Genomic DNA, 14,238 nt, shown 5'->3' with positions numbered 1-14,238 from the left:
CGATTATTTTTTTGAGCTAAAAAATTTTTGTTTCGAAATTTTGGCTCAGAATTGTTACCTCTATAATTTCTCTGGGTCACGACTTCTGGGACATTCTGTATAGTGTGACTTAAATAATCGAGAGAAAGAAAAGAAAAAAAAATCAAATAAACGAGAGTTTAAAGACAAACAGACAATAGTCGGAATAAACAAACCAATCAGAGAAAAGAGTGTTAAATCCACTAACTCGAATTTGAAGAAATATCGTAAAACTTATGTTTTATAAGCTATGAATTCTTCTGGTGAAACAGATTTAAGCTACAACGAAACTTCGAAGAACCCTTTATTAAAAGAATAAAAAAAATGTACATACAGTCGGTTTAATTGTAAATGTCCACCCAAGGTCATCAGTTTTAAAATTTTCATCGTGTAACTCGTTCCTGTTACAAATGTGCATTGGTGGTGGTGGGATTTGGGGTACAAAAGACGATCGTGGAAGTTCTGTCAATGTAATCGAAATTCAATTTGTTTGTTACCGTTTTTAAACAGCAGTCCCATCTGAGGGAAATTGAACTTCACTTGGAACAGGTTTAAAGGCTCGCACTAATTAATAACTTAATTTTGATGTTTTCATTTTATTTCAGTTTTCATGTCAAAATTGACAAATGTCTCCAGGGGACAACCATGTCAAAAAAATAACTGTCAGAGTGGACACTTGCAACCTAAACCAACTGTAAAATCTGATTTTAAAGCTGCATTAGAATATTTAAGATTGATTTCTTGTGTGCCCACGCGAGGAACTTAATAAAATTAACGAGAGTTCGGGAGGGAAAAATTCAAATTATAGGAAGTTCTTAATTTTATTTCAAATTAACGAGTGGACCAAAATCCATTGAAATTTTTCAATTTATCGAGAAAAATCTAGGGGACTGGAAAAAAACTTCAAATTATCGAGAGTCTACTGTATCAACATGCCAAAAAACACAAAAACTGAAAATTTCTTTCTAAAAAACAGAATTTTAGGCCGGTTCTGGCTAAACTAGTTGGAACCGAAAAGCTGCTACAAATGCGGCCTCTTCCAACTGCCTTCCTGCAACAATTAAAGTTTTTCAAACTGCAAATTTGGCGGTGCCGTGCATCTTCTGCAACCTCGTGACTGCAGCTTTCCCTAACTTCGTGAAGATGTCGCTAGTGTTCCAGTTTGTCGCTCTGGTGGCAAAACTGCTGAACTAAACAATGAATAATTTAGCTGATTCTTGACAATTTGTTTTACGATAAGTTGTCGTCTCGTGTGTGGAAGGGTGTGTGCCCATTAAAAAACCGCGTGTGCTACTTAATGTGGTGGCAACAAGTGTGTTAACCTTAGGAAAATCCAATTTTTTGTAAGTACCAACTTGTTGGGAATAAATGTCAACGTTTACAAAGACGCTGCTGCAACATCACTGCTACAAACAAGTACCGGTACTGCTTTGCTCAAATGCTGACCTGTAACTATTGTTTTTGCAGTTTTACCCTGAAATTTTCATGCTTTTCTTGTGAAATTCAGCCAGAAATGGACACATCTTGAGGAGTGTGATGTGGTAATTTAATTAGGACATGTGGAGCCAACAAAACACTCCACATTCCTCAATAAGAGTTCTTTCAATGAGTCAGGTGGCGTACCATGATCTATGTAAATTTAATCAACATTTGCATAGAAGATGGTGCGGTAAAGTCCACTTTCTGGGTGTTAAAACACGTCATTTTTACTTAGCACCACAGATAGTTCCAGTTTTTTGTAACTCGGTTCTCGTTGTTTCAGGTTTTCTGGTTCTAGACAAGACTGCAATCATGCCTAAATCAGTAAGTATTCCCATAATTTTCGTATTTATTTAAATGCTAATCGGTAATTCCATGTCGACGCACCACACGGTAAAAACACCTGTTGATTGGTAATGGTTGTGAAAGTTTCTTTTCTCTGTCAACCTATCTTTAAATCGATTCAATTTGCCATTTTCAATAATGTTCGTCATTTTGCCCTCACATAACATGCTTTTAACGATCCTAATGAAGTGAGTCATGGTATTTTATGGGTTTGTATTTTTACGCCATTTTATACATGGGTGAAACCATATCGCGTGCATTGTTTTTTTTTTCATTAATTCTACTTTTGGAATGTGGGGTGAGGTCACATTTGGGTTGATGAATGGATAGAGGTTTTGGGGCTTCAAAATTTTCACTGGCAAAGTGTCACCTTGTAAGGAATTCAATGTTTTTTTTATTACGCTCAAATGAGTAATTTTCTGAGGTAAAATGATCTCATCTTTGAAGTAACTTTCGATGCAGGAGCTGCAAGGTGGAATCGTGACTGGAGGATATACGAGCAACGAATAAATTCATTTTTCTTTGATAACACTAATACCGTTGTCATCGGAGGAATTTCTTTGAGGCCGAATTCGCCTAATTAATTTCATAATTTCTGGCCCATTAGGTCCTGTAATTAACGACTGTAAACTAAGATAAGCTCATTCTTGAGTTACTTGCCCGTCTCTTTGTTATATTCTGACTTATTTTTGAACACTGAGTTCGGTTTATTGTCGTAGTTCCATTGTACTAAAAAGCCTGACAAATCTGCATCCATAAAAATTGCAAACCTCTGGTTAAGTTATCCTGTCTCAAAATCTCCCCATTTGTAAGCTGTGGGCTACTTTCTATTGTCTACGTCTTCCTTTCTTGGTAAAATAAGAGTATGACCATTAGAACGGAATGAAGCAACAAAAGTAGAGAAATTCGTTATCAAGGAATGCAAAAAATGGCCTTTGGATGATCATTCCTTTTGATACGCATGTTTTTTTCATAATAAAATTAGCAAAAACCGTTGTTTTTTTACTTTTTGTGTAGTCGTGCAACATCTATTGTTGATACCATTATTTGGTACCTTATCGTATATTTGACGAACTATATTAGAATTAGAAATCGTGAAAAAAACAATGAATTTAATACTCCTTATCTAAGGTATTTGTCCGTTATCTCGATACGTATAATGACATAATTGTTCTCACATCGAACAAGCAAATCTATTAAATAAAATTATAGATTAGATGATTAGAAGGACGATTCATTGCTAATCGGTGGTTTTGGGCTTATCAGGACAATGCACTTTTATTATTTGCCTGTGCATTTCTTCCTTCAGAAGCAAGGAAAATATCCCAGAAATAAGCAAAAAATCAGTAAAACTGACAAAACCTGAACTTTTACTTTCGCGAGATGAAAAGTTGTCTTCGTGGATTAGCAACTCAGATTAAGATTAGCACGGACATCTAAAGTGTTATCTAGCAGATAGCATTTAAATAGACAGAAAACTCCTCATATTTGAATTTCACCTGATAAAAGATAACTTGAGGAATTTCTTGTAAAAAATATTTGTCCTGGACTTTCCTGATTTTGTTTAGTGAAGGTTACAGTTCATAAATAATAATCAAAGTCTTCTACCCACATAACTTTATATTAAAAATGTTGAAATTGGGTTATTTACATAGGGCGGACGTTTTAGTGCTGTTGGTGTAGACGTTTGTTCAAATAAAGGGATTGTGTTGTCGGCACCAGTGAAGAAGTCTCGGATTTTTGTGTGCTTTCAAAAATTCAGTGCCCAGTTCTGCCCGTCCGATATTGTCGATACAGTGCATGCATGTTTAAAATGTGCGCTCAATAACTCTAAAAATACTGTTAAATTAATACCTAGCAATAATTTCAAGACATAAATGAGATTCGAACTTCGGACTATAATCAACTTTATGAGGCGAAGCAGTCGTTATTTCACGAAACGTCTGGACTTTTCATGTAATGTTGTATTAGATCCACACATCCAGACTTGCTTTGATTTTTTACTGCACCACTTGAAAGATAAATTGCGAGATTTCATATAACTGTCGTTTTATCTACTATTTTGAAGATAATTTTCATTAGCATTTGGTGCTTTTAAGTGGTTGTTACGTCTGGATATCTGACTGTTTTAAACTTCCCGTTTCAATTCGATTAAAATTTCGTTGTTGTATATAATTATCGGACGTGACGATTCTTTGCTTCAGCTCATGCTGTGAATAGTGAATGCTGCAGGTGTTCTCAAATTGACGATAAATTGGATATAATAATTGAAAATATTTCAATGAACTAAAATCTGACGGATCTTCAAGATTATGATGTATTCCAATCACCGTTCCTGAAAATATTCGAATTTGCTTTAAGTTATAATTGATCATTCATAATATCGTGGTTTATGCTCAGATTGGCATTCTCTCCAAATCTTACGTTCCACTTCTATCGCACTTGTTTGTTTTGTTTCTTTTTGTTCACATTGTTTTTCATTCCTACTTATTCAACAAATGTCAGTTACGTAATTCGGCAGTTGCAAATAACAATACGAGTTCACACAGTAGATTTGTGACTACTGAAAGTGTTGCATTCAAGGTAGTCATTTTGTTTTGTATGGAAACCACTCGACCTCATCTTATCCATTCATCTAAGAATGAAAGAAACTTGATTTTTTCATTGTTTTGAATCTCGATGACAGTCTTAATCCTATTTCTCAGGAATGTCTCCTGTATAGTTAAAAAGATGAAACGGCAATTTCCGACTCATATAAAAATTACGGTGTGTGGCCACGGATCAAAATTTGCATCCAAATGACCGTGCATACACAATTGCATTGTTCCACTAATCGTTATTAATTAGAACATCAATACCAGTGTCTGATTTGAATACCTTGGAAAGTGCGGTCACCACATCTGATCTACTAATAAGAAAAGATCACTTACTGCTCCAAATGTCATTGGGACCGGACAGTAAAATCAATCTCCACACTCTAGTTTCTGTGACAAAATTAGTACCATCGGTCAAAATTCACATGTTTCTAACAATTGATCGATTCTGTTTACAGACAGCTTAAAATAAAAGTGATCATATAACAGGTGCTGTGGCAACATCTGCCCCTCTATCGCTTTGCTCATGCCCACACTTGATTCATAATTCGAATGGTCTACGTATACTACCATTGGCGCATTCATTCATTTGACGGTTTGTTTCACCCTGAAACTCAACGGTCGAACCGGCGGATCGGCGTTTTCTACCAGTTGGTCGAGTGGTACCGCGATTGTGATTAGTGTAGTAGTACTGTGAGGGTGTTTTTTTCCCAAAATGGTTTCCAGCAAACTGGTAATTCTTCTTCTGTTTATTTTAATTATAAGTTGCGTTTCCTTCAGTTCTTTGCACGGTTAAAGTAGAGAAGTCGACGGTTAGAGTACTCGTTGATGCAACGGCTAATTATGCCTCAAGATGAGTCACGGTAGACTTGAGATAAGAAATAATAATTTTTAATTATGATTAGTTACACCCACTTATAATAACACAACGAAACTTGTCTGTGAATTTTGCATTCTGTCGGATAATTGTGGTTTCTAGTACGATCAACAGGATATCCAAGTTACATCACCGGTATATTTTGAAGACACCTTGGATCTACTCTTTTAGGATTGCATTGATATTGTCGACTCATCAGACAAAATGAAAATTGATAATGTTCGTAAATTGTAATTTTCATAACGATAGCACACGTCTAATATTTTTGTGATGGCCTTGTGACGTAAAAGAATTATGTATATTAGTACTGGTGAGGCGCTAGTCAACCAACAGTAATTTCGATATGTAAAAAATAACCAAAGCACACAGTACAAGGCTTATTCGAAATACTCGATAAATAATTATGCATATTTGCTTATCAGTGGATTGGAAACGTAATTGTTGTTAATATTTTAGTTAACTTGTAGGATTTGGTTACTATATTAACAATTTTACCTGTTGAGATATGTTATCAGGAACTGTGATGGATGTATGGAACAAAGTCATGTCGTAATGGGAACATTTTTGATTACGAGTTGTTTAACCGTGGGGAAATATGGAACATTTTTGCATTGAAGGTTAAGCTTCGTGAAGACTAAACAATTAAAATATTACCTACTTACATGAAAACACTGCTTCAACCAACCTAATAGTGTTGCAAATATTTTGATATCTAACATAAATGTTCTTATATAACTTCGGAAATGTTTATCGGTATCGTTAATTAGCTGTGTTTATTCTGGAACTGATTACAATGTTATTATAACGCAAACGTGTTCTTGTGGTGATAACTCCAAGACATGATGTGATACACTTCACAATATCCTTAGTTCTTGTCTGTGTTGTATTTGCCTTCTGTGATGAAACTTTTTAAGCCTAAAAACATGTATATTTTGAAAAAGAAGTATTGCGCGGAGAGCAAAGTATGTTTCAATTTTGGGTGTCTCTAAAGTGATTTTTTTTTTTTCTAGATGAACGTGAGGGTGACCACCATGGATGCGGAACTCGAGTTCGCAATCCAACAAACAACATCCGGAAAACAACTCTTCGATCAAGTAGTTAAAACTATCGGATTGAGAGAAGTTTGGTTCTTCGGATTACAATACACCGATTCGAAAGGAGATTTGACGTGGATTAAGCTATACAAGAAGGTAGGGAATGGAACGAAGCACCTGCTTAGCCCTAGATAGTAATAGCGGAATCTCCTTTTCCCTGAACGCTCTGATTGCGTAAGACCTCGTATTATAGTCAAATATTTTATCGTTGTAGAGTAGGCGTTTGATATTCTTGGTATGCGATAACTTTATCACCTCCAATTGTACTTTTATAGGTATGATAATCGAAGATTTTGCTAATTATTCCGACGCAGCTTTAAGATGATCTCACTTTTATTGTTCGCTGGTACGGATGTCTGCTTTAATTTGTTGTCACTGAATAGTTTTTTATCTCTCGATGGCGGTTGCGAATTTAGTGTGGTCGGAGACATTGCGTCATTGTTAACAAAAGTCGTGATTCACATCTGAATATGTAATCTATCCAGTGACGGTTAACTGGAGAAATTCGTTCGTGGAAACGATAAAAAACCGGAAAAATGTGAAAATTTCGTTCCACGTCGAAGCATATCGGAACAATAAATTAATATAATCATTGTTTTTCTTTAGTTGCAAGAATTGACCTAACGTCGCCAGAGCGCGATAAGAACTCTGTTGTACTTGAAACAAACTCATTTTTCAAGTTCGAGAATTAGTTATTTTTAAATTGATTATGTCAGAGGTAAATTTTGCCACCTGTTGTAGGCGTAGATCGACCTTTAAGGTCACCTGTTGTGTGCCAACACGAAAGCAAAATAAACGTAATGTTTACTTTATGTATCAAATTTTCAGAAAATTTAATTAATACGGTTAGTCATGGCATTTAGAATGAATAGTTGAGGATTTAAGTCATAAACCTGTATGATTCAGAAATTTGGTAACTGCTCTAAATGATTCTGTTTGTTTTTGCCTTTTAATGGCCCATAATAACACTATTTAGTGGGAAAAGCTTATTGACTCGAGTGGAAATTGTGTGTAACTTTTATTTTAATGACTTATATTGTATGAATAAGTGTCAATGCCAATAAAACCATCATTCTTCATAAAGTTGAACCAGGTATGGGTCATGGTGAGACCGCCGACATACTAGTTGTCTTCGCCATAACAGTTGAAGGACTTTGTAAACAGTTTTTTGTAATGTAAAATCGTATTTGTCATGTACTCAGTTTTATTGATTTTATTACGAGTAGAAAGTAGTCTGAGTAAAAGGAATTTCCGATCGGAGCTGTACAGTAACTTAACATTAATTAATGACATTAAGATGTGTGTAGAATTTGAAGATCAACGAAGAATCCAGTCGTAGCTTGAGATACACTAGTCATAGAAATATAGTCTTTTACATTAGCACTCGGCAGTGTATAAAATCTTAGAAATCCCGCTAGTTTCGGCAGAGTTCAATGAGATGTTAATGATGATTTGTTAATGCCCATGCAGCAGGAATCGATATTTAAACGAAGTGTTGACTGCCTCAAACACATAAAAAATTTATATTCCGCATCGTTACCTCGTTTAAATGTCGAAGATGACGATGATACCGAGTTGGTAAGTATCCGCAAAATAGATAACAGTCAACAGTTTTCAATTCGCAGTTAATCATAATTTCCTGAACTAAATTTAGTCGCGGATGTGAGCCCACGTCAACATATCGAGTGCACCAAAAATACATTTTGAAATAGGGGCGTAACCGATCAGATTGTTTGGTTGTAAAATAACCGAAACACACACTACAATTCCGTGAAATTTGTGACACATTGCCCCAATTTACGTCAGTAGCAGACCGGAACGGAAGTTCGGACAGTGTACAATCAATGACTTTGAGAACGTGAAATATGAATAGTCTGGATGAACATAAAGGCGTCTCGTTGCAGATAAAATGCCGGCACGCTAATTATGTGGTTCTTTAAGGAGTGGAAAAACAAGAAATATGATTAGCGGTTACGTCCCAATTCCATTAATCTTTTATAGTACCTAAGATTTTTTGTGAAGCGCCTCGTAACATTTTCTAATTTGGGTGGACAATCACTGACCGGATGCATCGGGGAAAAATTAACGGAAATCGTAGTCCACCTTTGTCCTTGTTTACCGTAACCGAGAGCTGCACTCTTTCTGTTAACTTCTATTTCAAAGTACTTCCAAATTAGAGTTAAAAGTTCCCGTTATGCATTCGAATCGCAATTTTTTCACAGTAATGAAATGAGTAAAATTCTGAAAGGTGCGACTGGAATGTCACAGAGAATGCAAAGAATAACTCGACTATTGTGTTTCTCAATAGTTTCTCGCATATGATAACAGTAGGCTCATTCAGGTTACTGACTCCCCGTGTAAATAAATTTTCTAAATAGTCAAACGTGGCGGAAATCGAGGAATTACAAGTTTTACTTTTACAAGGCCACTGGAAAGTCATCTTCAATAAGTATATACATTCACTGTAACAGAATTCTTCGAGTAGGTCAATCTCTACCGTGGTACTACTTACCGGGAATATTTAATCCAAAGTTACGTAAATCGTAAATTTTTACCACGAAGAAATAAAATTGGCAACGTGGAAATTGTACAAATTGGAATAATGGCTAATCCACAAGGTAAAACTGACAAGGCTGATTCTGAAACGACGATAATGCTAAATTGCGTAACACTTCATCGACAATTTTTCATTAATTCACGGAAAAATTAGCGTTGTTAAAGTAATTATTTCCCAATCGCGCTCTCCTATTAATTACAATTATTTTATGTAACAGTGAATCTGACTTAAAACACGTTTCCATCCTTGAACTGCTGCATCCATGCACCTTGAAAGCAAGCGTTGAATTGATGATTCACTGTTTATATTTCTTCAATTTAAATTGATGAAGTTTGTTTTTTAGGTAATGAGCCAAGATGTGAAAAAGGAAAATCCGCTTCAGTTCAAGTTCCGTGCCAAATTCTACCCCGAAGATGTCGCCGAAGAACTTATCCAAGATATCACTTTGCGCTTATTTTATTTGCAAGTTAAAAATTCTATCTTGTCCGATGAGATTTATTGCCCGCCTGAAACATCCGTCCTTTTAGCTTCTTACGCTGTGCAGGCAAGACATGGAGATTATAATAAGGGTCTACATACGCCAGGATTTCTCGCCAATGACAGACTTTTACCCCAAAGGTAATTATGATAATCGTTAATTGTGGAATCTTCACTATGTGACGAATAAATCATTGATGTTACGTCACGTTGTTCAAGTTCGTACGCTTGCAAATCAGATTTTTAAGAATGTTAATTTAACTACCTTGTAGAAAGTATGTAGCTGACGGTATCTTAGGGCTTGCAACATTAACAGCAATGATATAAATAATAATCTGGCATCTGTACCACTTTTTGTCTTAAATGGTCGTGACTCAGTTTGAAGACTTAAATATGGAAATGCTATATATAGTCAAGTTCAAACAGATTCAAGGAGCTTATAAAACTTATCTACTTTAAACACACTGATAAAGTCATTAACATAGCTTGCAGGAATGTCGCGTTGAGATTTTTCTTTGTAGGCATTGTGTACTTGAACTGGTTAATAAAATTTTATTTTTTCTGTCAACAGTATGACTTCAGCGATCAGTTATAGGTATGCTTTGGGTGGAAACTTGATTGCACCTAACGTATATTTGTTAAAACAATAAATTCCACGAGAGAGTATTGCCAAAAATAATTTCCATGTCTTAACTTTGAACTAACAACCTGTGTGGTTTTTAACTCCTTGCATGACTTGGAATAAATGAGATGTGTGTAATTAAGCATTGATAAAATAACTACGATTATATTACACAATGTACAGGAACATTGTTAACAAAATGATTGACGTTTAATAAGCAATCACTGGCGTAACAGACACTTCCGCGTTTTACTGGGGCGCCGTTTATTTTCAACCAATTTTTGTCTTCTCGGGTCACTTCTTATGTTAAGAACAGTCCTCCACAAATACTGCAAAACTTTCATTGTTCTTATCTTTGAATGAACCTTTTTTACAACCCATTTTGCAATGATTAAAAAACTAAAAAGAAAATGTAATTATTCCAAGTACCTTGAGCTAAACGATCTTTTGTTTTATTTTACTATTACAGAGTAACTTGGATAATGGAATGGAATATGAGCTGTTTTTTTAACAGGAAATAGCTCAATATATGATAACAATCGCATTGCTGAGCAAAAAATCACTAATCCTGGGCGATTTTGCCGTTTTTACGATCATCGGCGTGTCATTTTCTACAGGATTTGTGCTCTGTTTAATTTACATTGCTCGTATTTACATCAGAATCATCCGCGCTCAGATTTTGTTTGTTTTAAATGGGAAGCAATTTAAAATATATTCGTTCTTTCTCCTAATCCGACGAAATTTCATTTCTTTTTGCCTGCAATTTGCAGAGTTATGGATCAACACAAGATGTCCAAAGAAGAATGGGAGCACAGCATCATGACCTGGTGGAAGGAGCACCGCGGGATGCTTCGTGAAGATACCATGATGGAGTACTTGAAGATCGCCCAAGATTTGGAAATGTACGGCGTAAACTACTTCGAAATTCGTAACAAAAAAGGCACTGAGTTGTACCTAGGTGTGGATGCTCTTGGTTTGAACATCTACGAAAAAGACGACAGGTAAATAAAACTCCGTTTTATTGTGATTTGTTAAAATGTCTTCTTTAGATTGACCCCGAAGATTGGTTTCCCATGGTCTGAAATCCGCAACATTTCGTTCAACGACCGCAAATTCATCATAAAACCGATCGATAAGAAAGCGCCCGATTTCGTATTTTTCGCGCCTCGCGTTCGAATAAACAAACGAATTTTATCTCTGTGCATGGGTAATCACGAGTTATACATGAGACGTCGAAAGCCAGATACTATCGATGTGCAGCAGATGAAAGCGCAGGCTAGAGAAGAAAAGTTGGCCAAACAACAGCAGAGAGAAAAATTACAACTCGAGATAGCAGCACGTGAACGTGCGGAGAAGAAGCAACAAGAGTATGAAGATAGAATCAAAGCAATGCAAGAAGAAATGGAACGTAGTCAAGCTAATCTTGTGGAAGCACAAGAGATGATCAGACGTCTGGAGGAGCAATTGAAGCAGTTGCAAGCCGCCAAAGAAGAACTGGAGAAGCGACAGAACGAGTTGCAACAGATGATGGAGCGTTTGGAAGAAAGTAAGAATTTGGAAGCTGCGGAACGCCAGAAGTTGGAGGACGAGATCCGAGCCAAACAAATGGAAGTGCAGAGAATTCAAGAAGAAGTAGAGGCCAAGGATAGTGAGACCAAGCGTCTACAAGAGGAAGTTGAAGCGGCACGCCGCAAAGAAGAAGAAATTAAACAACAACAAATGGCTAATGCCACCAAAGGACATTTGGAAGAAAACAATCATGATGACGATGATGAATTGGTCAATGGTGATGTTAGCAAGGATCTTGCAACCGACGAGAATATCATCGATCCTGTTGAAGACAGACGTACGCTAGCTGAACGTAACGAACGTCTGCACGACCAGTTATTGGTGAGTAATTTGTATTGTTCTCAATGTTAACAGTCATTTGGGTTTACGATTCTATTGTCTTTCTTATCGTTTATTTGTTTTCGAGTTATTCTCCAAGTTTGTAAGTGATTAGTTACGTGGGTTATTGTAAACTTTGTGGTTTTCAGGCTTTGAAGAAAGATCTCGCTCAATCTCGAGACGAAACTAAAGAAACTGCCATGGATAAAATCCACCGAGAAAACGTTCGTCAAGGAAGAGACAAATATAAGACTCTTCGTGAAATACGTAAGGGTAACACCAAACGTCGCGTGGACCAATTTGAAAACATGTAAATCAGTCAGTTTCTCCACTAACATAAATCAAAATTCCACAATTATTATTAAACAACCTTTCAATGCTCAATATGAGAGATCATGTTATTAAATTTAAGTTTTGGTTTTCCTTCTGTAAGATAAGAAGTGCTCATTTAAGTGGCCTTAAGAGTTTTAAAATCTTAGTTCCAATATTTTGATGGTTCTTGTTTGATTTGTCTGTTGAAAATAATTTTTGTTAGTTAGAATTGTGATAATATGATATATGATCGAAAAAGCTACAGATCTGTTTAATATTCACAACTATTCATTTCGTTCACAACTTTTAGTAATAACATTGCTAAACGCATTCCAAGTAATGGTAGTTTCTTCTAATTTTAGTGCCATTTGGTTAACGGGCTACACAAAACAATTAATCCTATTTTGTTTTAAGTATCTGAATTGATTGATTTTCGATGCTACCGTGATATAACATCGTCAAAAACTGCACTTTTTATTGGCCTGGTGCTTCCTTACTGTGTATATAAAAGTTATACAATTCGTTTTTTCTACTTACTGTATTTTTTTATCATGGTTATTAAAAGAGCGTTTTACATATTTTTTCTACAATACTTAATTTTGCGATACATATCGTAACGTGAAATAATATGTACATAACATTTGTTTTAAAGACCAAGATGCCTTTTAGGTAGGTTTGGATGATATTTACACTGTAGTATTCATCAGTCTGGGAAAGGAAATCCATTTTAAAAATGGTATCTAGAAAGAATGTTCACTAATCCCCATTTAAATATTATTACATTTATTATTTATATTTAAAGTATCAATTCACGAAAATTTGCAGATGTTAAAAGCCGATTATTTTATTTTACATTTACACTATATTTATCTTGTATATTGTACATCTTGAAACTACACACTGGTAGTCTTTTAACATTTGTATTCTTCTTAGTTTGAGTTATGTACTATTAGTATAATTAATAAATATTATTTGGAACATCTTCATTTTTATTACCCTCCCCATTTTCAACAAGGAAATCAACAAAAAACAAAAATAATATGTATTATTTATTGATAAGCGCAGTAATAGTGAAGTAATTACACTGATAAGGCAGCTGCTAGCTCCCCTCCAGCCAACATTTCTTTCACAATATCTAACCCCCCAAGTAGTTCACCTTTGACGTATAACTGGGGGTACGTGGGCCAATCTGAATATGTCTTCAACCCTTGGCGCACCTCCTCATCGCTCAAAATATCAAAAGTCTCATAAGCAGCCCTACAATTACATAATTAGCAACTTGTGAAAACACCATCAAATCTTACCCAGCATCATTCAGAATTTGAATCATTTGCCTACTGAACCCACACCGGGGTGTATTCCGATCCCCTTTCATAAAGAGCATGATTGGAGCTTGATTAATTAGCTTTTTCAGTCGTTCCTCAAGAGGTTCTTCATTCCTACTAGCATGACTATGCTCTTTTACTTTCTCTGTGATTTTGGCAGGATCAGCTCCATCTATCCTATCAATAACTTTCCCAGACCGGAATAACAGTACTGTAGGTACTGCTTCTATTTTATGTTTTAAAGAGACCTCAGAAAGATCCTCAGCCTGGCATTTATAAAAGTGAACTTTTGAATATTCAGGGCGTTTTGATAGAGCATTTAGAACGTCGTTAACTTGAACACATTGTTCTGCCCAATCGGCGGCAAAGTGGATTACGCTCAAATCTGCAGATCTATAAATTTTATTAAATAAGAGATTAAATGTGACCGTGACTTACTTGGTTGAGGTGTTAAACGCCGCTAAATCGGATAGTAGAGTTGGCATTTTTGGCTAAACGTGGAAATTGGTCGTGCCTTTACGTAGTGATGAAATTTACAAGCTTAAAAGTAAGTTTTTCTTTGGTTTTAACAAATTTCGGAAACCCGATGATTTTTAGGTTAGGTTTCAAATGTAGGAGTACCTTCCGAACCTCAGTAAAAGCACTAGTAAT

The 14,238-nt window shown here is 35.7% G+C and overlaps 2 protein-coding genes across 4 annotated transcripts; one reads left to right on the top strand and one right to left on the bottom strand.

Moving 5' to 3' along the window:
• The first annotated feature begins 1,190 nt into the window (after nucleotides 1-1,190).
• Nucleotides 1,191-13,240, top strand: Moe (moesin). 3 transcript variants are annotated; one of them, XM_088039393.1, is made up of 7 exons: nucleotides 1,191-1,361; nucleotides 1,781-1,821; nucleotides 6,324-6,503; nucleotides 9,308-9,582; nucleotides 10,834-11,064; nucleotides 11,113-11,953; nucleotides 12,100-13,240. In XM_088039393.1, exons 2-7 carry the CDS (start codon nucleotides 1,810-1,812, stop codon nucleotides 12,262-12,264), a joined length of 1,704 nt encoding a protein of 567 aa, XP_087895519.1. In that variant the 5' UTR covers nucleotides 1,191-1,361; nucleotides 1,781-1,809; the 3' UTR covers nucleotides 12,265-13,240. The 3 variants fall into 3 exon arrangements, with proteins under 3 accessions (XP_087895519.1, XP_087895518.1, XP_087895517.1); XM_088039392.1 differs by lacking the exons at nucleotides 1,191-1,361; nucleotides 1,781-1,821 and adding an exon at nucleotides 5,008-5,169; XM_088039391.1 differs by lacking the exons at nucleotides 1,191-1,361; nucleotides 1,781-1,821 and adding an exon at nucleotides 6,162-6,275.
• A 58-nt stretch (nucleotides 13,241-13,298) lies between these two features.
• On the bottom strand, nucleotides 13,299-14,237 carry Grx3 (Glutaredoxin 3). The gene is made up of 3 exons (XM_088039397.1): nucleotides 14,026-14,237; nucleotides 13,567-13,980; nucleotides 13,299-13,519 (listed from the first exon to the last, which is right to left on the bottom strand). The coding sequence occupies exons 1-3, from the start codon at nucleotides 14,070-14,072 to the stop codon at nucleotides 13,342-13,344; spliced, it is 639 nt and encodes a 212-aa protein (XP_087895523.1). The 5' UTR covers nucleotides 14,073-14,237; the 3' UTR covers nucleotides 13,299-13,341.
• Nucleotide 14,238: the final 1 nt, after the last annotated feature.

This window comes from Gnatocerus cornutus, chromosome 6 (genome assembly GCF_029298725.1).
Source record: "Gnatocerus cornutus isolate USDA-ARS CGAHR chromosome 6, icGnaCorn1.1, whole genome shotgun sequence".
Classification (NCBI taxonomy): domain Eukaryota; kingdom Metazoa; phylum Arthropoda; class Insecta; order Coleoptera; family Tenebrionidae; genus Gnatocerus; species Gnatocerus cornutus.
This window is presented reverse-complemented; position numbering and strand designations above follow the sequence as displayed.